General features: G+C 43.4%; 1 protein-coding gene across 2 annotated transcripts in view; it reads left to right on the top strand.

Moving 5' to 3' along the window:
- The window catches only part of MTUS2 (microtubule associated scaffold protein 2), a 524,310-nt gene that overhangs the window by 360,937 nt on the left and 139,213 nt on the right, over window positions 1–24,160 (top strand). For both annotated transcript variants that reach the window (XM_004577560.3, XM_036493410.2), the window contains exon 6: window positions 4,710–4,871. In XM_004577560.3, coding sequence (XP_004577617.2) covers window positions 4,710–4,871 — 162 coding nt within the window. The remainder of the gene's footprint in view (window positions 1–4,709; window positions 4,872–24,160) is intronic.

Here is a 24,160-nt window from a genome sequence, read left to right as displayed (position 1 = left end):
ACCTCTTCTGTCCTTCTCTTAGGATTTCCTTTATTCTCTCCTGACATACTCTTTGGTCAAACCAGATTTCTTCCCTAAAATGCAGGGTCTGTATGGTTTGCTGGTCACTAGGGAAAGAAAAAAGCCTTGGCCGACTGTTGACAAGAGGCCTTTATTGGGGTGAAGTCCATTCTCAGGCCTTTTCTCCACGCAGTGCAGAGGTAGAGAGAAAGCAGTGAGTAGCAGGGACAAAAGGCAGGAATGAAAAAGGCGTGCAAAGAAGGGTGCAAGAGGCTTTTATACCTCTCCTGAAGTGTGAACCAGAATAGATGCCACTCCACCGGTCCTTATCAGGAGAAGAAATGCTTGCTTGAGTGTGTCATTGGTCTGCCAGGGCTCTGTTGCCCTGGTGATGTGCCGGTTTTACAGCCTCTTCCAGGTCCTGCCGGAGGTCATCGGGTCCGACACAAACTCCGTCCACTTCTGTAGTGCAAAAGCCTTCAGGGTCGTTTCTCACCATCTCTTCTTGACTTTTCCCTATCTTTACGAAGACAAATCCTACCTGTCAAAAGCTGCTTAGGATGTCTCTGATAAATAATATTATCCCAGGTGTCTCTGGCCTGAGCTTGCCTTGCTCCGTATTGATGCCTGTTAAGATATGTCACTTTGTGGTCGCTGTGGATTGTGTTTCTCTTTTGTCCTTTGCCTGGACACATCACCGTGACATCGACCACTGCTAGCCGAATGTGTGTCTTTCAGGAGTGTTGAAAATGGATGCATTCATATGAATGCGAATTTCTATCGAAACTGGAGGCTTCCTTCCCCTTGCCGCTGAAGCTTAGCACACTGCCTAGGATAGCATCCTTTCCATGGACGATGGAAGGATTTCTTAAATCCCAAAAGCCTATAGTTAGGCGTTTTTCTGCTTAAGCCGTCTTTTTGAAGCTTTCTCTTCACTCTTGGCCGTCACCGTTCCACTTTCACACTTTCCGTCTAACCGTTGCCTCCTGAACCTGAGTTTTCTTTATTTACTTTTTACAGATTAGTTTTATGTATTTGAAAGGCAACATTACAGAGAGAAACAGAGATGAGGGGAGGGGTCTTACATCTACTGGTTCCCTCCCCAAGTGGCCACGATGGCAGCATTTGGACAAGTTCAAAGCCAGGAGCTTCTTCCGGTCTCCCATGTGGGTGCAGGGCCCAATTCCACTGCTTTCTCAGGCACCTTACTAAGGAGGTAGATCGGAAGTGGGCAGCCGGGACTCAAGCTGACACTCATAGGGATGCAAGTATCGCAGGTAAAATGCTTAACATGTATGCCACAACACCGCTCCTGACTCCCAAAATTCCTTAGTCAAATATTTTATTTTGAAAAAGAAATTTCTTGGTGAAAATTACAAGGTAACAGTGTTATGTTATCTATGTAAGGTGAAAAGGAAGGTAGATGCCTGGGTTAAAATATGCAGAAGTTTAAGAAATAAAACATTCCGTTGATACTTGAATAGTTAAACTAAATTTTATAACCAAGTGATAAATGCCATGAAATCAATGAAATATTCATTAATTAGGCAATCATGCAGCAAAACATCGTGCAACTTTATTGCCTAGGGTTGAAAAAACTCGGTGAAGAGGGTGCCTCTTATAATATGGATGTATCTTCAAAATCTGTGACACTGTTTCCTAGGACTCAGCTATTAATGTTATATTATTAATAACTATTTTGCTTGTCTTCTATGGACCTCTTTTCTTTGAAAAATCTCTTTTTGCAGGCATTTGGTATACTAGTAAGATGTCATTTGCAATGCCCACATCCCCTGCCAGAGTCTGTGGGTTCAAGTCCTGCCTCTGGTTCCACCACAGTTTCTTGGCTAACATGCACCCTAGGAGGCAGCAGATGATAACTCAAGTACTTGAGGCCCTGCCGTCTCCTAAGGAGCACAGATTGTGTTTCCAAATCCTGGCTTTGGTCTGGCCCAAAAGCCATATATTTTGGGCGTATGAGGAGCAGACCCTAGAGAGAAGACCTGCAGTCATTCATTCTTTCATTATCTCTCCCCCTCCCTCCCATCTCCCTCCCATCTCCCTCCCTCCCTCCTCACCCTTTAGGGATAAAGAAAGGTGGCAGGTAGAGGCAGTGGTGCTCACACCTGGCCATCTGCACTGTTAACCCGCTTGCGGATGCCTCTGTGGCTGCATGGTCAAATGTCAGGGTGGCCTGCTTGCCTCCCCCGCACCCCCGGGTGAAGTGGATTGCCACTGAGCTGTCTGAATTAGCCTTGGGAATTACTTCCCATGGTCTCTGTTCTGCCAAAACTTTTCCTAGCCCACACAAGCAGTTTATTTCTAGTTGTTTCCTTTCTCTTATCAAGTAGTTGGTTTTATGTTGTCAGCATTGTTGCAAGGTGTTTGGAGCATTTAAATATTTCCACAGCCATTTCCAAGTGCTGAGTGTTTTTCTAGTTGCTGAATGCTGTGTCTTTAATTACTGGCTATTTTCAGCTGGTCTTCAAAGAGTGGAACACTCTCCCGCCATAATGGACAAAAAAAAAAAAAAGAGTTCTCCATTATTTTGTTTGTGGGTAATTCAAGCCTTCCATCAGAGGGGAATTCCTAGCTTTTTTGACACTTGTACTACAGATACATGAATTGTTTCCCAGCCTGGCAAACAGCCAGATCTCTAAATTGATGGATCGCATGAATAATGAATTGTATGTGAGACAATGATGCCAGATACAAGAGTGTTTGATCAAAAGATATTTGAACTCTGCAAGTGATACAAAATGTTTTTTCTCCTTAAGAAATTGTAACAAACTGTGAAGTGAAAGACTGTGTGAAAGGTTTTGCACTCAGTTCAGTTTCTAGCATATATGTGAGAAAAGAGGTTACCCTGGCAGCCTGGCAGTGGGAGGCCAGACGTTAGGTAATTTTGTGAAACATCCAGTGGCTGTCTTGGCTGCCTGCCTTAGAGTTGTGGCACAGACTCTAGAGAGGCTCTGGTGAGCTCACTTGATGGGTCAGTGTTTTCCAAACTCCTCCTGGTGTCACTTTCCCTGGATCAAACACGTGCATGCTTTTTCTCTTATTTTTTTTTCCTGAAATCCAGAATATAGTGCCAATCCCTTCAGGGGAGTTTCATGATTTGTTCTGTTTGCAGAGGCCAAGTGCACTCTCTTGTATTAGCTGGAACTATTAAGAACCTCACACAGATCCTAGTAGAACAAGATTAAGGCCTGCATTAGAGAATAGTACATTCTTTTCCCTTCCTTAATATACTTTTCTTTGGAGACAATGCAACAAACTATAAACATTTAGGGGAGAGGAAAAAAAGTCTGGGCCACACCAGCTTTTCCCGTGTAAATCTGACCCAGACACCTACCCTCATGTACCTTCTCTTCAGGGTGCCCGAGCAGTTGGTAGTCCTACCTGTATCTGGAGAAGTATCTGGAGAAGTATCTGGAGAAGTTGTCCATAAATGTCTTTTGCCTTTGAAATAAATGAGACTCAAGTTTGGGGTCCTCCCAGTTTGGTAAGGATGTGGGGGACTCTGTCTCCATGCTCACTGCCCTTCTGTCTTCCTCACACACCTGTCATTCTGGAGGTAAAATGAGCTGGGTTTCTGAGAGTTCCAAGTTCACTTCCTAGGCTGGTGGCCCACAGATACACAGCTGCTGTCTATTCCATGCACTGTGTCTGGATACTTTCAGCTCGCCTCAGATCACAGATGAATTTTTAAGCAGTTGTGTTTGTACTGAATAGATAACAGTCCATTTCCTTTGTCATTATTCCATGAGTAGTTCATCTCATTAACTGTTGACGTGGCATTGGCATTGCATTAAGTATTAGACTAGAGATGATTTCAAACGTAGGGGAGGATTACAAAGACCCCAGGCAAATGTTACAACATTTTATATAGGAAACTTGAGTATCTGAGGGTTTGAATGCCTCTGCAGGGCCTGGACCCAGTCTGACTTCAGCAGCATTTTTGAGCTCACTTCTCTGGGTTACTGACACTGTATATCGGGGGAGGCGGGGGGAAGGGACTATTCCTTGAAAGTATTCAGGTACGTGTGCATCATATCCATATGCAGCTGCACACACATCAACATACTGTGTGTATGTGGGCCTAGGTGGAATCTCAGAGCACAGTTGCTGTTCTGTGTAGAGCGCCCTTCTCTGGAGAGAATTGAGTGCTAGACATTCGTGCCATGACCAAAGAGAGTTCTTTTCCTTTCCTGTTGCAGAGGATTATTTTTCAAGGCCCCTTAAGTTTAAAGTTCAAGTTCTGGAGCCAGCATGGTGGCATAGCAAGTGGAGCTGCCGCCTGTGATGTCAGCATCCAACATGAGCGCTGATTCCTGTCACAGCAGCTCCACTTCTGACCCGTTCCCTGATGATTGCCTGGAAAAAGCAGCAGAAGACAGACTGCATGTTTGAGCCTTTGCATCCTTGTGGGAGACACAAATAAAGCTCCTGACTGCTGGCTCTGACTTGGCCCAGCACTGCCCTTGTGGCCATCTGAGGAGTGAACTGAGAATGGAAGATATTTATGTCTTCCTTCCTTTCTTTTTTTCTGTCACCCTTTCAAAATAAATAAATAAGATTTTTAAGCAACAACTCAAGTTCAAAGGCAGATGGCATCATGAAGCGTGGTAGGCAAGTCTCCCTAGTGAGGAGGCCCATCTATTTTTCATGTGGTTATAATTCACATGCTGTCTGCCTCCCTCCCACAGGTTCAACCTTTGCTAATGAAGAACAACCAGGCCTGAAGTCAGCTCTGCCTTCAAAAGATGCACCCAAGGGGACCAGCCGGGCGGCTCCTCTGACATCCTCCAGTGTGCCAACACCTCGCAGGAGTTTGCTGCCTGCACCCAAATCCCCTGCCACGCCCGCTGGTGAGTCTGTTTGCCTCATAGAAGCTCCATAGTGGAGTGCCCTTTGAAACTCCTGTGCACAGCAGTTGCTTGGTTGAGACTGCAGATGAGTTTAAATGACATTTATAATTAAGAACAATGCCACAGCTGTTCAAAAGGCACTTTTCTTGTCTTCGTGTTAAAAGTCCCATGGTTCCTTTTTGCTACTCCCCCAGTCTAATAACCCTTTGAATCACATGGTTTTTATTTCAGAAAGCAAGAACCAAGCTATTTTAAGCAGATAGGCATTTGGCAGGGGGAGATGGGTGCTCTGAGAAAGAGCAAGGTCTAGGCTGAGCCAGCAAGAATGAGTCTCAGAACCCCATGGGGAATCACTGCCCCCTGCTGGCCATAGGCACACACCTCCAAAGGTGGACAGGGGACAGGGACTGGAGCTTCTACAATAGAATTGGCTCCAAAACTACACTGTACCTGCTAGATCCATGCTAGAAGAATGAATACCCATGCCTTGCATGTCCATATTCACGAAGCAAGGGACTAGATGCGGAGGGGAGCTCAGCTGGGCAAAGGCATGAGTGAGGGTGCCTGTACGCAGACACTGCCAAGGCAGCCCGCTCATGGCCCCTACCATGTTTTCTCCTCCCTTGTCTCATTCAAGTACATCTGTTCTGCTGTAGGGGTGCCAGGCACACCGTTCCTCACTTTTCATCTTCTGCACTGTAGAAGGCACACACAGGATGATGCAGTGGGGACTGAACCCTAATCCATCACAGACAGCTTACCAGATTGCTGTTACTTCCTGCATATTTTTCTTCTATGAATATAATCATCTATCATTGTAGAGACTTATACACATGTGTAGGTTTTATTAGTTTTTAAAATGAATTTGTACTACAAGGCTCTCTAATCCAGAAAGCTGAAAGCTAAGATGTTGCAAAATCTGAAACATTTGCATATTTAATTTCAGAGGCAGGTGCTGGTTCACTCCCTGAATGCCTGTAGTTGCTATGGCTGGATCAGGCTGAAGCCAGGGCTGTTATATGAGTGGCAGGGACACTGCTGCAACCACCTGATGTCTATCAGGGGCTGCAGTGACAGCATGCTGAAATCAGGAGGCAGAGCCAGTATTCAAGCCCACATTCTCTGATGCAGGATTCAGGCATCATAGCCCACATCTTAAAATGCCCATCCCCCACAAATCTGACACTTTTTGAGTACCAGGAGCACGGTGCCACAAGTGGAAAATTCCCCTCCTGACCTTACATGGCAACTCATGGTCAAAACACAAGTTAGGAATAGTCTGTAAAATTATCTTCAGGTCATGTGAAAGGTGGATATGAGGCATGATCCAAATTCGTGTGAAACTTAATTTCATCCCCAGTATATCTCATTATGTATATGCAGGTATTCTGAAATCTGAAATGGGAAGAATTTTTGAAAATGAATAATCAGCCAATACACCCATTTTTCTACATGCTACTTTCTTTACTCTAATTCTTGTTGTGGAAATTGACCACTAGAGACTGGATAGCCACATGTTGAAAGAAAGAAGCTTTCTTGCCTCCTGGGGACACCAGCCTGGATCACTGTGTTAATGGCTGGGCCCCGATTGTCCGCTCTCCATTTTTTTCTAGGGAAATGGGGTGAGCTATTTTTAACACTGGGCAAGCAAGCAGGGATACAGAAGCGAATACACAGCAGTTAACTTTGGGGCCGTTGCACTCCTGAGAACTGCCCGAGTTGTTACAGCCAGCATTTCCTTATCTCTTCCTTTATCCTCACTCTTCTTGGCTTTACCTGGTTTTGCTGTTCCTGAGAAACCTAGTTTCTTGCTGTGTGACTGCCGCATCCTGCATGTGAGGTTGTTTTTGACTCACATATAGGACAGCCAACTTTATTAATAAATACTGAAACAATGTCACAATGATTAAACAAAGGAATCCTGAACTTTGACAACATACTTTACCTGTGTGGTTGCAAGGAAATGTGGCATCTCCTAGAGAGGGGAGTGTGCAGTGTCTAAAGAGATCTCACATGCATTGATCGCTTGATTTAGTAGTCCCACCCACAGGACTCCTGACCTGACAATACTGTGCTTAAGGTGGTAGAATGCAGCTCTGAATAGCAGGAGCTCAAAAACTAAAAATCTTCAGAAGACATACCCCCAATAGCCCAAGGACTTCTACTACACCTGCCTCCCAAACACCATCATTTGATTAAATCCCACTCTCTTAGTACTATTAATACAAGACTTTGGGGCTTACATTTTGGAAGTCTGCCGATGAGTGTAGGAACCATGTCACAATCAAACCCAAGAAAAGGCTGCTGCAAGTGAGAAGCTGGTAGCTCTAAGGGAAGTTTCAAGTTGGAAACTTGGATTTGGACATTGTGAGCTACTTGTCATTGCTCTGGGTACTGACACTGTGGGTGTCTGTTTGGCCTGGGAGGATGTGGAAGGTCAAAGGAGAGGTGTGAGGGAAGCAGAAAGGCAGACAAACAAGGTGCTTCTGAATCTGAGCGTGGAGTGGAAGAGGCACATCGATGCCCTGCATTTCAGTTAGTCTTTGATGAAGGGGAAAGATGAAGGGCAGGAAAACAGGGTGCAGCTTGAAGAGAAAGCCCAAATGAGGCTGGTGGTTTTCAGAATGAATGGAGTTTCATCTTTGCATTTAGAAGCATCAAGGGCTTTAGGAGTAAAGGTGACAGGCTCCGTGTGGTGGCCTAGAGGCTAAAATCCTCGTCTCGCACGCGCCTGGATCCCAAATGGATGCCGGTTCTAATCCTGGCAGCCCCTCTTCCCATGCAGCTCTCTGCTTGTGGCCTGGGAAAGCAGTCAAGGATGTTCCAAAGCCTTGGGACCCTGCACCCACATGGGAGACTTGGAAGAGACTCTGGGCTCCTGGCTTTGGATTGGCTCAGCTCCGGCTGTTGGGGGCTAGTTGGGGAATGAATCAACAAACAGAAAATCTGCTTCTCTGTCGCTCCTCTCTGTATATCTGACTTTCCAATAAAATAATTTTTAAAAAGGAGTAAAGGTAACAGTAGTAGAGATATTTGTAAAGTGGTGAAAATGACATTGGAAAGGGAAGTCAGGTCCTGCCGTGTTGGACTGCAGGGTACAGGAGGGACCGGTCTTGAATAGAAGCTGTGTCTTCTTTGCTTGTCTAACTCTGGTGGCTCCACTATGGACTCTGGAGGTGGGTTCCGGGAGATTTGTGAAGAAATTGGTAATGTACTTCCCAACCTTCCATTACCTTCTGGTTCATGACTGATGAAATCAGAACAGAGGTGTCCTTCCCTGAACACCTGCTTCTGAAGCAAGGGGCAGCATCTGCACCCTAGCCGGTGCATGGGGAAGACAGGATCAGAGACTACAAAAAGGCCAAGCCAGTTCTCTATTTCCCAGGTGGCTTTGGATCCATACTGCTGGTTTGACATGGCACGTGCTAAAAGAAAATCCACTGTTTTGCCAGTCTCTTACATGTATCCCTAGTTTTGTGTAACAAACTAAAATGCCTTTGTTTTTTCCACTGTGTGTTATACAAGAATTCAGTATAGAGGTCCTGGTGTTTGTTGGAGCTGCAGGACCAAAGCTGTACAGACTTGGTCACTCTTCACAGGTGGGAGACTTTGTCAACAAAGTCACGTGTGGGCCTCAGGACAGGGCAGCCAACATGGCCCTCTTCCTGCACCTCCCATGAGGAGGCTGATGTGCACCAGCCCCAGCCCCAATCATCTCAGCCATGGGACCTAGAGCAGACCTTTTCATCCTTCTCAGTCAGCTAAAAGAAAACAAAAATGAGAGGGTCATGATACATACTCCCTAGGGTTGTTTTGAGGATCACTTTTTTAAAGATTTTATTTATTTTTATTGGAAAGACAAATTTACAGAGAGAGAGAAAGGTCTCGGTCCACTGGTTCACTCCCCAACTGGTCGCAATGGCTGGAGCTAAACCCGTCCGAGGTCACAAGCTTCTTTTGGATCTCCCATGTGGGTGCAGGGTCCCAAGATGTTGGGCCATCCTCTGTTGTTCTCCCAGACCACAAGCAGGGCGCTGGATTGGAAATGTGGCAGTCGGAATGTGAAACGGTGCCCATATGGAATGCCAGCCAATGCCCCAGCCCCTGTGTAATCAACTCTAATTTTAGGAAACCCAAGGACAGTCTGTAGTAAAAAGCAGAGCATAATGCAGATACAGAGAAAAGAGTCCATATAAGAGTTCACCAGCGTTGTGGTGAAATGGTAAAGCCACCAACCATAGCACCAGCATCACATATCAGCATCCTCTTCTTCCAGTCCAACCCCTGCTAATGTGCCTGGGGGAGAAACAGAAGATGACCCAAGTACTTGAGCCTCTGCCCCCCATGTGGGAGACCAGATGGAGTTCATGGCTGCTGGTTTCAACCTGACTGAGCCTCAGCTGCTGCAGCCAACTGGGGAGTGAACCAGCAGGTGGAAAACCTCTGTATGTATTTTTCTTGCTTCTTTTTTATCATGCTTTCAAATAAACAGTTTTTTAAAAAGAAATAAAAGGAGTTAAAATAATAGGGCAGGCAGTTGAGCTGCTGGTTAAGGTGTTGGTCAGAACATCCACATCTCGCACTGGAGCACCTGGGTTCAATAGCTGAGCATCACTTGATTCCAGCTGCTGGAGTGCAGAGGTCTGGATTCAGTTCTTGGCGCCTGACTTCAGCACAGGCCCAGTCCTGGGCATTATGGACATTTGTTCCCTTTGGTTCTCTACCTCTCTGTGACAACTATAAAGAAAAATAAAAAAGGTCCAGCACCGTGGCCTAGTGGCTAAAATCCTTGCCTTGAACACACGCCGGGATCCCACATGGGCACTGGTTCTAATCCTGGCAGCCCTGCTTCCCATCCAGCTCCCTGCTTGTGGCCTGGGAAAGCAGTCGAGGACGGCCCAAAGCCTTGGGACCCTGCACCCACGTGGGAGACCTGGAAGAAGCTCCTGGCTCCTGGCTTCAGATTGGCACAGCACCGGCCTTTGCAGTCACTTGGGGAGTGAATCATCGGATGGAAGATCTTCCTCTCAGTCTCTCCTCCTCTCTATATATCTGACTTTGCAATAAAATAAAATGAATCTTTTTTTAAAAAAGAATCTAAGTGATTAAAACAAGAAAAGAATAGAAAAAGTTAACTCAGAGCTTCCTAACTAATGTGGCAAAAAACCAAAATCGTAATCATTGGGGCAGAAGGAGGGAGTCTCTTATTTCATCAAAAGAGAAGAATTTATTTTCCAGCACATATTGTGGAGATTTTAATTCTATAAAATTTTAAAAATTATATGGAGCAGTATAATTGACAATAACTTCAATTGTGTGTTCTTAAAAGCATATTTTTTCTGACTAGAAAATAGTCTAAAAGTTGGAGTAAAGAAAACACTTCTAAGCATGACATGAAAGCTGAAAACATTTTTTAAGTGACAGATTGAACCACCTAAAAATTTTAAACTTTCTACAATGAAAAATATCATAGAGCAAAATGATAGAAACTACAGCAACAAGATGGTAATGCGCAGTTTGAAGAATTTCTGAAAATCAACAAGAAAAAGGCAGCTGAATTTGAGAAATGAGTTAAGAGTAATTTATACAATATAAGTACAAAGTGGCAGATGACTGTCAATGTATGAAAAGATGTTAAAATTTACCAGTAACAACATATTCAAGACATCAGCTTTTTCACATTTAATTAGAAAAAACACTTAAACCCATTGGTGAGAATATTCTGTTGTTGTATTAGTTGGTTGGAAAAGAAGTATAGTCTTTGGGAGAGCAGTTTGTCAACATCTAGTCTGATGGAAGTGTGCCTTGTGTGTGATCCAGTATTTCTGCCTCTGAGGTCCTCAAGCAAAACTCCTTGCACAAGCAACAATGGTATATGGTTATAGACAGGCAAATAGGAAACACTTTAAAGGTTGACATGAAAATATGCAAGTAAGTTTATGATGCTTTCATTCAGTCAGTGTGTAGGTTTCATCACCACGAATGAAATAGATCTGAATGAATTCTATTAGAAAAATAGCTATAATGTGTTATCAGAGGGGGAGGCTGTAGAATATGACCCTCTTTGAGTAAAACTTGAAATATTTTTATGCATTTCTTTGTATAAGTTTATAGAAAAGGCTAAAAAAACCAGTTAAATAGTGAGTGGCTATTATTGGTGTGCTATCCAAATGGGAGAAGAGTTGTGATGAAGGAAAAGAGCCTTCATCTTTCAAATATGTATACATAACTGAGAAATATGTAATAAAAGATAAAGAGTTCAGAAAAAGTAAAAGAATAAAATATCTCAGTGTCTTATAGTTCATTAGTAGCCCCTGGCAGCACATACTGGCATATTTTTTTCCAGTCTTTCTTCCTTATGTGCCACAGATTTTTTTCACATTATTTAATGGATATTTTATATATAGTGTTCTGCTTTAAATTGTCCACTGATTCATTTCCCCAAATGGCTTTCATGGCTGGGTCTGGGCAAGATCAAATCCAGGAGCCAGGAGCTTTATCTGAGTCTCCTATGTGGGTGCAGGAGCCCAGCACTTGGTCCATTTTTTTACTACTTTGCTAGGCCATTACCAGGGAACTGGGTTAGTAAAGACTTGGACTGGCACCCATGTGGGATGCCAGCATGTTAGACAGAACCTCAACCTATGCCACATGCCAGCTTTTCTGTGTCTGCATTTTAATATGATAGCCTAAGGATTTTTCAGTTTCATGATTAAAGTGTGGAAATGTTGTATTTTAACATTCTTATAACTGCACATTGATTAATACTTGTGAACTGTGCACCTGTTTGGCGTTTCTGTCTCATAAGAATTGTATGTGTATATTCAGCAACAATATTTTTTCTGAGCATCATCATGACCCCCTACAAATTGTGATGATTTCCAAGGAAGCTTCTTCAGGTTCAGAAGTGGCTATAGTTACGGTTGTAATTTACTGAAGTGAAGGGATTCATAGTGCAGTTGCAAAGGGAGCAGTTCATGAGGCAAGGCTCCATAACTCCCCTCCTGGTGGCATAGCTCAGCATGGGCTTCCTTGCCCTGGCAGTGAAGTGTGAAAACAGGAGGACAGTTAGACCATTGAGCACAGTTCAGCTGAGCCTGGCCATTCACTCAGCCACTGCTGTAACACAAGCTGCCTGGGCAGATGATGCAGCAAGGCTCCAGACGATGACCATGTGGAACACTGGCCCCCTGGCAATGTCCCCAAAGCTCAGTCCCTGGAACCAGGAGCTGGCCATTCAGTAAGGCCTTGTTTAGGAACAAAGCAGAGTTCTGGCAGTCCAGGCCTGCAGTTATCCCTTTCCCACAAATAAGCAGTGACCCAATTTTCACAAGTTTCCTTAAAGTGGAAATAGTGTCTCACACTAAAATGTGCCTTTCAAAGTAGCACAGAGGGACCAATATTATAGCACAGTGAGTTAAGTGTCCACTTGTGTTGCCAGCAGCATCCCATATCAGAGTGCCAGTTTGGGTCTCAGCTGTGCTTCTTCCAATCCAGCTTCCTGGCAATGAGCCTGAGGAAGACAACAGAGCATAGCTCAGGGAGTGGGCCCCTGTATCCACATGAGAGACCCAGAGAGAGTTGGCTCCAGGCCTTAGTCTGGCCCAGATCTGGGTATTGCAGGCATGTAGGGAGTGAGTCACCAGATGGAAAGTCTCTCTCCCTCTTTCTCTTCCTTTGTTCCCTCTTTGTCTTCCTCTCCCTTTTCTCCTTCTCTCTCTCCATCTGTCTCTCTGCCTCTCAAATAAATTCTAAGTCTTTCATCTGGAGACCACACTGCTTAATTAAATAAGCTAGACCCAATAAATTGTTTTCTACAATTTGTGGGAGCTAATATATAGAATACCAGAACAAAAAAAAAAAACCTGATTGTAGAAGAGTGAAATTGACATCCTGTGATTTGATTCTTATTTATAGCCCTTACTTATATTTCTGTGAGACAGTGGTATTTTTACTTTTTATTTACTGAACACTGTATTTAGATGAATGTTAGACCCATGATAATAAAATAAATTAAATGTATGTCATCAGAAAAAAATTAAAAGAAGGAAGATGGAAGGACAGAGGAAAATATTGTGCTGTGAAATACATGAAATGTATCTTCTTTATAATAATAATAAAACGTTTAAATAAAGAAAAACATTAAAATATTAACTTTGGCTATTTGCTCTAGTCATAAGCCAATCAAAATCAGGGATCCAATATTAGATAAGAGCTGTTTGAAGGGATTTCTTTTTTGTTAAGATTTATTTTATTTCTATTGGAAAGTCAGATATACAGAGAGGAGAGACAGAGAGGAAGATCTTCCGTCTGATGATTCACTCCCTAAGCAGCTACAACAGCTGGTGCTGAGCTGATCCAAAGCCAGGAGCCCAGAGCTTCTTCCATGTCTCCCATGCAGGTGCAGGGTCCCAAGCATTTGGGCTGTCCTCTACTGCTTTTCCAGGACACAGGCAGGGAAACAGGATAGGAAACAGGACTGCTGGTATTAGAACCAGTGCCCATATGGGATCCTGGTGCATTTAAGGAGAGGATTCTGGCCGCTAGGCTACTGCACCAGGCCCTGAGGGATTTCTTATGAAAGCTAACGTAGTACAGTATAGCAGTATTCCTCCTCTGAAATCTAAACGAGAAAGGGAACTCACTGAGGTAGATTGTCCGTGTGTGTATCCAATTCTACTTTTAAAGTGAGTTACCTCAGTTCTATATAAGATGTTAAATAGGTCACCATTAGCTAGTCCTATGTATAATAGTCTGTGTTGATAACTGCCAAAATATATGAATGTTTTAGATACCAGGCTTCCAAATAACAAAATTGTTTTGTAAAAGTCTTATTTATCCTTCATAAAATGTATGTATTGAATTTTTTTACAGTCACGCCATATGCTTAGGGATGTATATCCTCTGCCTCATTTAATCACAGAAGAAACTGGAGTTTAGAGAAATTAATTCCCCCAGGGTCATACAACTTCTTCGTAGCCGAATGAGAATCCACCCAGATCTTACTTCCGACTTTAAATTGTACAGAACTAATTAGCTTCTGGGCTGTGCTGTTGAAGTATTCTTACTCAGCCAACAGCAAGCTAATTGTTTTTTTAAATGATGATGATGTTAAAGTACAGTGTGGGGGCAGGTATTTGATAAAGCAATTAAGATGCCCCTGGGGACACCTAAATTTCATACCTAAGTCCAAGGATTGAGTGCCAGCTCCTCTTCTGACATGTGCACCCTTGGGGACAGCAGGTGATGGCTTGCATGTTTGGACCCGGCCTCCCATATAGGAGATCTGTATTGCATTCTGAACTTTTGAATTCTGCCTGGCCCAACTCCAGCGTTCGGAGAAAGGACTGTTACTCGTTCTCCTTCTCAAACAGAAAAACAGTGGAATTTCTGTAGCCCATTGCTAGGAATCAGTGAACTAAAGAGGTTTATATTTGACATATGAAAAGCTGAAAGGGTTTTTCTGAACTTCTGGAGGAAGAGAATCCCTGGAAAGCTAAAGCGGCCTCACTGTTCCCAGGGAATTTCTTTCTTAAGCAAGAACTTGAATAGTAAGACACTAGCTCTTCATTTGCTGCGTAGCCATTGGAAATCCTTCTATGCCTTAGTCTGCAAAGCTGTTTTATCTTCTATGCTATGTAATGTCAAGGTGACAGAATCAGAAAGTTTCAACTGAAAATATTTTCCAAAAACATTTGCTACAATATTGCCAAAAGGGGAGTTAATGGGCAAAATTCAAACTGTTCATTTAAATTTCAGGAATCAGTGCATTGGAGAGATTTTGTATTTGAGTTATAATTAACAGAAAATCTTGTCATGATTTTGAGGAAAAGAATCACTAGAAGACCAAGATAAAACTTTCATGTTGTGTGTGTGGAAGCCTTCTTTCCACAGAGCCATGACTCAGTTGATCTTTGTTTTGATCATAAACACCACTCCCACAGCTCGTTTCATTTTCATCTCACTGATGTCCACACGACACTCATTAACTTGGAGGGAGCATGGGACAGCGTGGTAGACGTAGGACGGTTACACCTCAAACATCTTTAGTAAATCTTGTCAGCTTTGGGCCCTGCAGCGTGGCCTAGCGGCTAAAGTCCTCGCCCTGAACGTGCCAGGATCCCATATGGACTCCAGTTCTAATCCCAGCAGCTGCACTTCCCATCCAGCTCTCTGGCTTGTGTCCTGGGAAAGCAGTTGAGGATGGCCCAAAGCTTTGGGTTCCTGCACCCTTGTGGAAGACCTGGAGGAGGTTCCAGGTTCCTGGCTTTGGATCGGCACAGCACCGGCCGTTGCGCTCACTTGGGGAGTGAAACATCAGATGGAAGATCTTCCTCTCTGTCTCTCCTCCTCTATATATATCTGCCTTTCCAATAATAATAATAATAAATCTTTAAAAAAAAAAAAGCTTGTCAGCTTTTACCATGTGTCTGAAACCCAGAGAAGGAGGTCGTGAATGGAACAGAGAATTATGGGGTCTTGGAAACTCTTTGTGAGGTAATGAAACTTGCAAGAGCCAATATTTAAAATGTATTGTAAATATTTGCTTTCATTGTATTTGAAAGAGAGAAAATAGTGAGGGAGAGAGTGATCTCTTCCCTCTACTGGTCATCCTCTAAATGCCTGCAAATGCCCAGGGCTGAGCTGGTTGGGAAACTTGGTTTCCCATGTTGAATGGCAGGGGCAACTCCATGAGCCATCAACACTGCCTCGCACGGCTTAAATTGACAGGAAGGTCTATCCAGGAGCCAGCACGTGGCTCAAGGCACTCTGCTAGGGGATTTTAATCTCTGGACTAAATGCCCACTCTCCAAAAGCTCTGCTTACATAATTAAATTAGCTTTACTTCTTTAAAAGTGTTTCCAAATTATGTTCTTTAAATTTGAGTATGTTGATGCGTAGTATAATTTAAAAATATAATCAGCTTATCAGTATCGTTGAATATATGTTTCTTGAGCACTTCTTTAGGTGCCTGTGTGGCAGACACAGATGCTCAACTTCTCCATGCCCTCCTGCAGTCTGCTCTGAAATCATCTTCGCTTTCCAGGCACCTCTTTATCTGATTAATACATAATAACTGCATATATTTATAGGATATGATATGATGTTTTGATTCATGTGTACATTGTGCAGAAATCAAGTCAGGTACCAACTGCCAACAACTAATGTTTATATCATTTCCTTATGGTGAATTGAAAATCCTCTCTTCTGGCTATTTTGAAGCACAGAATGGCTTATTGCTGAGTGTAATTATCTTGCTGTTCAGTGTTACACCAGCACTGATGCCTCATATTTAACTGACATTGCACCTGTTGCCCAACTTTGTCCTACCCCACCTCTCCTGCCTCTGGAGACTATTACATCCTCAACTCCTGTGAGATCAAGTAAGATAATGTAGTATTTGTCTTTCTCTGTCTGGCTTAATTGTGAAGCAACTGGCAAAAAGAAAATATTTGGTCTTCGGAAAACACAGGGCAATGAAATACGGGTCACTTGACTGTTTCTATCATCTTGGTTCTAAATGATTTGGAGATCATTCTTACTGTGGTAGTGTATGATGTCTGTTTCTTTAACATAAATAGCACTTAGAGCAGGTTATTATTTGTCATGAAAAGGTCATGATGCCTCTTCAAGTAGAAGCTGTTGACTTGGGAGTGTTCCAGAACCTCCCAGGAGTGAGACCAGAAGAAGGCAAGTTCAAAGCAATTAGGCTGCACTGGGCTCTTCCGTGCAGATGGTGTTGTTGCTGGTGTTGACTGTCTTTTCCCAGAGGCTAAGTCTGAATTGCTATCACAGCTTCAACGTGTTTGTCATTGTGAAGCCAGCAGGGAGATCTAAAACAGGGTTTGGAATACAGGAGTTTGTAAGAAAGTAGAAGTGCTGGAAAAGGATCTTTATGGAAGGGAGGGGAGGGGAGGGAGAAATAAAAGAAATAAGGGAAGGGAGAATTGACAGAAAAAAAGGAAGAGAAAGAAAAGAAAGAAAGAAAAGAAAGAAAGAAAGAAAGAAAAGAAAGAAAAGAAAAGAAAGAAAGAAAAGAAAGAAGGAGGGAGGGAGGGAGGAAGGAAGGAAGGAAGGAAGGAAGGAAGAGAAGCCAATAAGTATATGCCTCCCTCCTTTGTATGAGGTCACAGAGATAGGAAAATAGGATGGGGGGTGAGGAATGCAGTGCCCTCTTCATTATCATGAAAACTGCACGAGCAGCCATGCTGGATGCTCTGCTTGCTGGTGTGTTTGGCATCACAGCTTGTGAATCACAAGTCTCAGGCATTCCAAGGAGTGAGGGCAGGTGGACATTTTGGTAGACATCTATTTCAACAGATATGTATTGAATGCCTCCTTTGAGTTGAGCATCAGGCTGGGTATCAGGAAATCTTGATGTCCCTGATGAGCACGTGTTGTCACAGGAGACAGAGAACTCACTTCAATATACTTTATTGCAGTTGTGCTGAGCACCATGAAGGGGAAATGCGTGTGTGTATAGGTAGAGACATAATGTAGTGTGTAAAAAAACACATGGGCAGGGGCCTAAAGGTTCCATGGAAATTGCCAGACAGTCATATGGTGAACAGCCTTCCATCAGGGTGAATGACACAGATCCATTCCTACTTTGGAAAAATCAGAGGTTTTCCATACTTGTTTCCCCTTAAGATCTTGACCTGGGGCTATTAGCAATCATATACCTTCTTCCTCTGCAGGTGAAAGTATGCAATCCCCAGGCATTGCTCTTCCAAACATGTTATGCTAACTAGGAAGTAGGCAACAGAAAAACAATATGTAAAATGTTGCATAGAAAACTCAACAGCCACAGTCACTGCGTCAGCCTGTAGCTTTACTGGTAAGTCCAGTAAGATTGACTGGAACAGCCTGAAATTTTCTTTGAAGTTTTGTTTAAATTCACTTGAGTTTAAAACATAGTTACACCATCCTTTAATGCCAGCTGAGTTGTCCAGTATACTGTTTGGCTATTACAAATGATATGCAACACAGTGATCCAAGTGTGAAAAAAGCAATCAATTTTATTATAAAAATTTTAAGTGTGAAAGCAGTTCCCAGGATTAGGGAGTCACCAGCTATCCTAAATCACTGGATTGTCAGTGGTGCTCATCTTACCAGAACCTGGTAGCTGTTAGGTCTGAAGGCCATTTGGACCTATTTTGGGTAGGATGCCAAGTTGGTACTTTTTTCCCTGTGAGAACAGTGCAATATATTGTGTCAAAAGTGAGTTCTCTCCCAGTTCAGTGCATGCACAGCTCACTGTTGTTCCTCCAGACCCACAGCCTTTTCCTCCATGCACAAAATGTGCACTGATGGAGGTTTGGGTCTGCTGGCCATTAGACCTGGGGACTAACCAGACCTATTTAGAATGGAACCTGTAAGATACCAAGTCAGTACTGTTTTCCCTATGGAAAGGCATTGAGCCAGATATGTGTTCTATCGCAGCTTAGCTTAGGTGGAGCTCACTGTTGTTCCTCCAGCCCCCACACCAAGCCTTTTCTTCAGTGCACAAAATGGTGCCCAATGTGGGGGTCTAGGCCATGAAAGTCACCCTGTTCTTGCACCCACCTGTGTGGGCTCTACCATTGTGCTTTTGCTTCTGGTTGAATCAAGCAAATCAGCAGGATAGGCAGTTCTATGCCTGGGTCTCCTAGTGTCCCTCTTCCATCAGCCTATTTTCTCCTATTTCCTGGAATGGCAACTTCACCCTGGCTAATGATTCTCCGTCTATTTAAACATGTCCTTACCCTGTTCTGCCATCTCATTTCTCTGCATTTCTCCTTCTTTGCTGTGTTTTCAAGAATATTCACTAAATTTGGAAAGCATATGAAACACACCCACCCAGCCAGAGGCTAATTCTTCCTGTGGCTTACCTTGATATTCATCCACTTGCAGGCTGGAGTACAACCTCTGACTTGGGAATGGCAGGGGATGGGGTGGGGGATGAGGTGTGGGAGTTTCTTAAAAAGAAAGCACTAAAATCCTAATTCTCATTAATAAGGTCAAATATGTATTCTGTTTCAAAAGTTACATACATGCTGTTTTGCCTATTGTGCTTGGCAGTCTGAAAGAGCTATGGGAGCTGGTCCAACACGAATGAATGCAAAATGGTCTTTTAGAGCCATGTTTTCCATTGTTGTTTCTGACAGTTGTATTTTTCCTAAAATCTGCCTACTGAGCTATATAAATGCATTGATATGCAAATTGCTACCATGAGGTAGCCCATTCTTTTATATGATGGCCACAGAACTTTAATTGCATGTCAATGTTTCAAAACATCTCATTTCTTTGCAGATATGTGTATGGTGCTAACTGTTATGTTGGTGAAGCACAAAATGCTAATAGTGTTGGCTTGAAGTATTTCAAGACAATAGTTTTTATAGGATGTAGTATGGTACTTGAAGACACTGCAAGGTATGTAGAAAAAAATGCACAAATGAGAAGAAGAAAAATACCACTTACTTACTCATTGTTGTAAAATAACTGGAAAAAAATAGTATTTCCTGGTCATTACCGAATATTCACGTTTCCTTTTTTAATTAATACATCAGCAATTGGTAATATTGAGAATCACTTTGGGACTGCACATTGCAATCCAACTAAAGACATAGAATCCCTTACAGTCACTGATTTCTTAGGAGGCCTCTCACATTTTTAAAAATGCTAATCTGTGGGGTTGACACAGTGGCCCAACTAGCTAATCCTCTGCCTGCAAGTGCTGGCATTCCATATGGGCACTGGTTGGTGTCCCAGCTGCTCCACTTCCCATACAGTTTCCTGTTTATGGTCTGGGAAAGCAGCAGAGGATGGTCCAAGTCCTTGGAACCCTGTGCCCACGTAGGAGACCCAGAAGAAGATCCTGACTTCAGGACAGGTCAGCTCTGGCCATTGTGGCCATTTGGGGAGTGAACTAGCAAATGGAAGAACTTTCTCTCTGTAAATCTGCCATTCTGGTGAAAAAATAAAATAAAATAAAATAAAATAAAATAAAATAAAATAAAATAATATAATATAATATAATATAATATAATATAATATAATATAATATAATATAATATAATATACAAATCTCATTCTGTGACTCCCATGCTACTTAGGACCCCTTAGCAGCTTCCACTGCCTTTTGGTTGCAGATCCAGGTTCCTGAGCCTCACATGTCAGACTGTTTCTGCCCTGTGCCTGACTGCCCTTCCTGCCTCCCCTTTCCTTCATGCCATGTCCACCCCCACGTGGACAGAGCCCAGCGTGGTGTGCCTCATGCACTCTGTTCCTTCTGTGGAGAAGCTCTTTTTGCCTTTCCACTCCTAGCACTAGTCAGCCATCTGATGCTCAGTCAAGATGGCCGCTTGCCAACTGCAGGGCTCGTCCATGGCTATCCTAAACACTTGACCAACTTGATGGCTACCATGCTACCATGCAGTCCTGAACACTTCTCTAAAGCTGATTGCCCACTATTATTTTGCAGCCTAAGCCCCCAAGGGTTCTCTTCTCACCCCCTTTTTAAAGACCAGATTAAAGCCATGCATACCTTTTTGGCCAGGAGACCCATGACTTCTCCAGTGCTATCATTACCATGCAGCAACCCCAAGTTCAAAGTGAGGTCTCTCTCTAAAATAAGTTTCTCTGTCTTCTACATGGCAAGACTGGCTGATTAGATGGGGCATTGATTATGACTTAAGATTGCTGAATATGAGAATGAGGCTCTATAGCAGATCTCATGAGAAGGTAATCAGAATAGTCTTTTCAAGGGAAGCTTATTTGTTTGGGGGAAGCCCTTGGAGTGGACAAAATCCAAGAGGTTCGTAAATGTGGCTAGAACTGTCTTTATGCCTGACAGAAATGCAGTCAACCTGGAAACACGTGTCGTCATCCCTGGCTTTGCTGCAGTCATCTTGACATCAGACTGGACGTCAAGCAGGAGCCTGACATTCAGAATCCTCTCGCCTCTAAGTAGCTCTGATTACTGAACAGCAAACAAGCCAAGATAAATATGGGGAGTGAGGGAGTAAAATGCCTAACTACCTGGCATTGGAGCCAGTGTTGTGGGTTAGTCAGTAAAGCCACTACATGTAATGCTGGCATCCCACATTGGCATGGATTTGGGTCGCAGCTATTCCACTTGCAATCCGGCTCCCCACTTATGGCCTGCGAAAATCAGTGGAAGATGGCCCAAATGTGCTCCTGTTACCTGTATGGGAGACCCAGAAGAAGCTCCTGGAAGAAGCTCCTGGTTCCTGGCTTGGGTGTGGCTGAGTCCTGACCATCACACCCATTGGGAGGTGAATCAATGGATGAAAGATACATGTCTCTCTCTCTTCAAATAAATTTGCCTTTCAAATAGATAAAATACATCTTTAAAAAATGGCCAATATTTTAATTTAATATGGCAGCATCATACTGAGTCTCAGCTTATACAATGGAACTAATAGCATTAAGCAAACCAAATTGATGTGCTGGTTCCTTGGTGAGCAACTGTGATAATAATGGCACTCACTGAGCATTTTCTACATGCGCATCATCTCATTTCGTCCTCACATACACTGAGGATACAGCATACAGGTGCTGTTCTTGACCCTATTTTCTATGCTAGCAAAATGTGAATGAGGGAAATCAAGTGATTTGTCTCAAGTAACAAAGCTGAGAGATTGTGGGGCTGGAGCCAAGCCCAGGCATCCCACTGCAAAGCTCATGTTTATGCTCAGCACCCTTTCCTATAGACCTGGAGCAGGGCGCTGTGACAACGACAGCCTCATTCACACGGCTGCCTTAGACCTGGAAACACATAGAAAGTTGAAAGATCTGCTCTTTAAAACAGCCTGTACCTTGTTGGATTTTAATAAAAAGGAAAAAGTCACCCTAGACATGTCTGTGTTTCCAGGTGCTTTTTGTTCAAATGAACAACTTGGCTAAATAGCCACAATGAGTCATTGCTTTCTTTCTTGTAGAATATGGATAGCAGAGAGAACAGGGAAAGAGCTGTGCAACAAGGAGATTCTCACCATGGTTGCGCCGTTAACAGCTGTGTGACCATGATTCAACTGTTTGACTTTCCCGACCCTCAGTTTCCTCATTAAAGCAGACTGGGGTAATAGCTCCAGTCTCATTTAGTAATGCTTGGATATGCTAACACAGTCCTGAAAAGCTTCAGCTTCTTTTTTAGCCTATTCTGGCTACTATCACAGAATACCATATACAGGATAATTGTAAAAAAGAAATCTTTCTTTCTTTAAAAAAAGATTTTATTCCTTTATTTGAAAGGCAGAGTTACAGAGAGAGAAAGAGAGAGAGATCTCCCATTCTTTGTTCCACTTCCCAAATGGCCACGACAGCAAGAGCTAGACCGGTCCAAAGCCAGGAACCCAGAACCCAGGTCTCACATGTTGGGTGCGGGGGCCCAAGCACTCGGGCCATCTTTTGGTTGAATTACCAGGAATATTAGTATATTGGCATACAGGAACTTGAACTGAGAGTCATAGGAGATACCTGTGCCACCTATGCCATGGTGCCAGGAGAAATAGTTCTTGCTCAGAATTCTGGAGGCGGAGAGATATTCAATATCAAGACCCAAGCACATTTAGATTTAGTGAGGGCCCACTGTCCATAACTGACATCCTCTTGCTGCCTCCTCAGAGGACAGAAAGGATGACTGTGCTACCTTGGGCCTGCCTTAGAAATATGCTAAAGCTGTATGTGAGGGATGTGCCCTCATGAACCAATCACCTCCTAAGGCAACACCTCTTAATGCCACCATGTTACAGATGAAGTTTCAATTTAAGAAAGGGGGAGTCAATGTCTCTGGGTCTCCTGACCCAGGTCCTAGGGCCCACCTACATAGTAGATGTCAGGTCTGTGAGCTCCAGGGGTGGGGAATCTGGTGGGTCCCAGGTTGCATGGACTGAGGCCATGAGCCCACCTGCGATGTGGTCACTGGATCTGTGAGCCGCACAGGGGGGGTCCAGTATGGCCCAGGTCACCTGGCTCATGTCCATGAGCCCACCTAGGATAACTGGTCCTCCTCAGTGTAGAGGGTGGAATGATAGATGGCAGAGCATGGTGCACATGGAGGACATGGTAGCTCACTGGGGCCTGCAGAGGGCATCTGGTACCACAGTAGAGAGTGGAGAACAGAACACATGGACAACTACCCCAGCCAAATGATGACAGCAAATATCTGGGCAATTAAAGACTATAAGGTCAATGGTGTCAGTCAGTGGACATTGGAAAGATTCCTCATCCATAGATTGGCAAAATCTACAGCAATTCAAAACTATCGCATCCACCTGGGCAGAACCTGCAAAATATGTGCCATTGTGACTATGAGGTTGATATCAGGTGGCCCTTCCCCATCCTTGGAAACTAGGGTTGTTGGGAGACCAGCTATGGCCTATCCCTTTATCTCTCCCCTTCCCCCAGAAATGGGAAGAAATGGAAAGCTTGGAAACAGTGATCACCCTGGATCCTTCCCACCATGATAGACTGTGTAAACATCATCTAAAATTAAAAAAAAAAAAAAAGGGGGGGGTAGGTGGGAAGAGATACAAATATTTGTGGCAGGTTCTAAGCAAATAATACTGTTAATATCACATTTCTGGGTTATGTGAAATACTTTGAAAAAATAATCTTTATATATTGATTTAAAAGAATAGGAAAAAAAACCCAGAAAGGCTTCTCCCATCCACTAGTTCACTCTGCAAGTGCCTGCAGTGGCAGAGGCTGGGCTGAGGCCAAAGCCAGTAGGCAGGAAGTCAATGTGGATGGCACGGACTCAGCTATTTAAGTCATTGCCTGGTGCCTCTCAGGTTATGCATTAGCAGGAAGGTGGAATTAGGGGCAGAGCCAAGACTTGAACCCAGGTACTCCAGTATGGGATAAAGGCATCCCAACTGACTTCCTAACTACTAGGCCAGATGTCTAGCCCATGTAAAAAGCACTTTTGAATGCAATGTCTCATTTTAGTCTTGCAACAACTCTATGGTATAGATTCTATTGTTATCACCTGTTTACACAAAAGAAAAGAAGGCCTGAAGAGTTGAAATAACCTGCCCAAGGACATATAAGTGGAGGGGGGTGTTTGGGCCCTGAATCCTACACTGGACATCCTCCTCGCTATGTCTTAACTCCTGCCACCTCCAACTTGAAAATAATTAATAGTTATAATTACAGCTTCTATTTATAATGCCTGCTGTCTCAGTTGCGATAACATTTAAACTTCTGAATTAATAATGCATTTGCATCAAAAAATACTATAGGTAAATACTATCAAGATAGATCATCAAAACATCAAAATTTTT

Source organism: Ochotona princeps, chromosome 12 (genome assembly GCF_030435755.1).
Source record: "Ochotona princeps isolate mOchPri1 chromosome 12, mOchPri1.hap1, whole genome shotgun sequence".
In the NCBI taxonomy this organism is placed as follows: domain Eukaryota; kingdom Metazoa; phylum Chordata; class Mammalia; order Lagomorpha; family Ochotonidae; genus Ochotona; species Ochotona princeps.
Note: the sequence above shows the minus strand (reverse complement) of the source record. Positions and strands in the feature narration are given on the sequence as shown.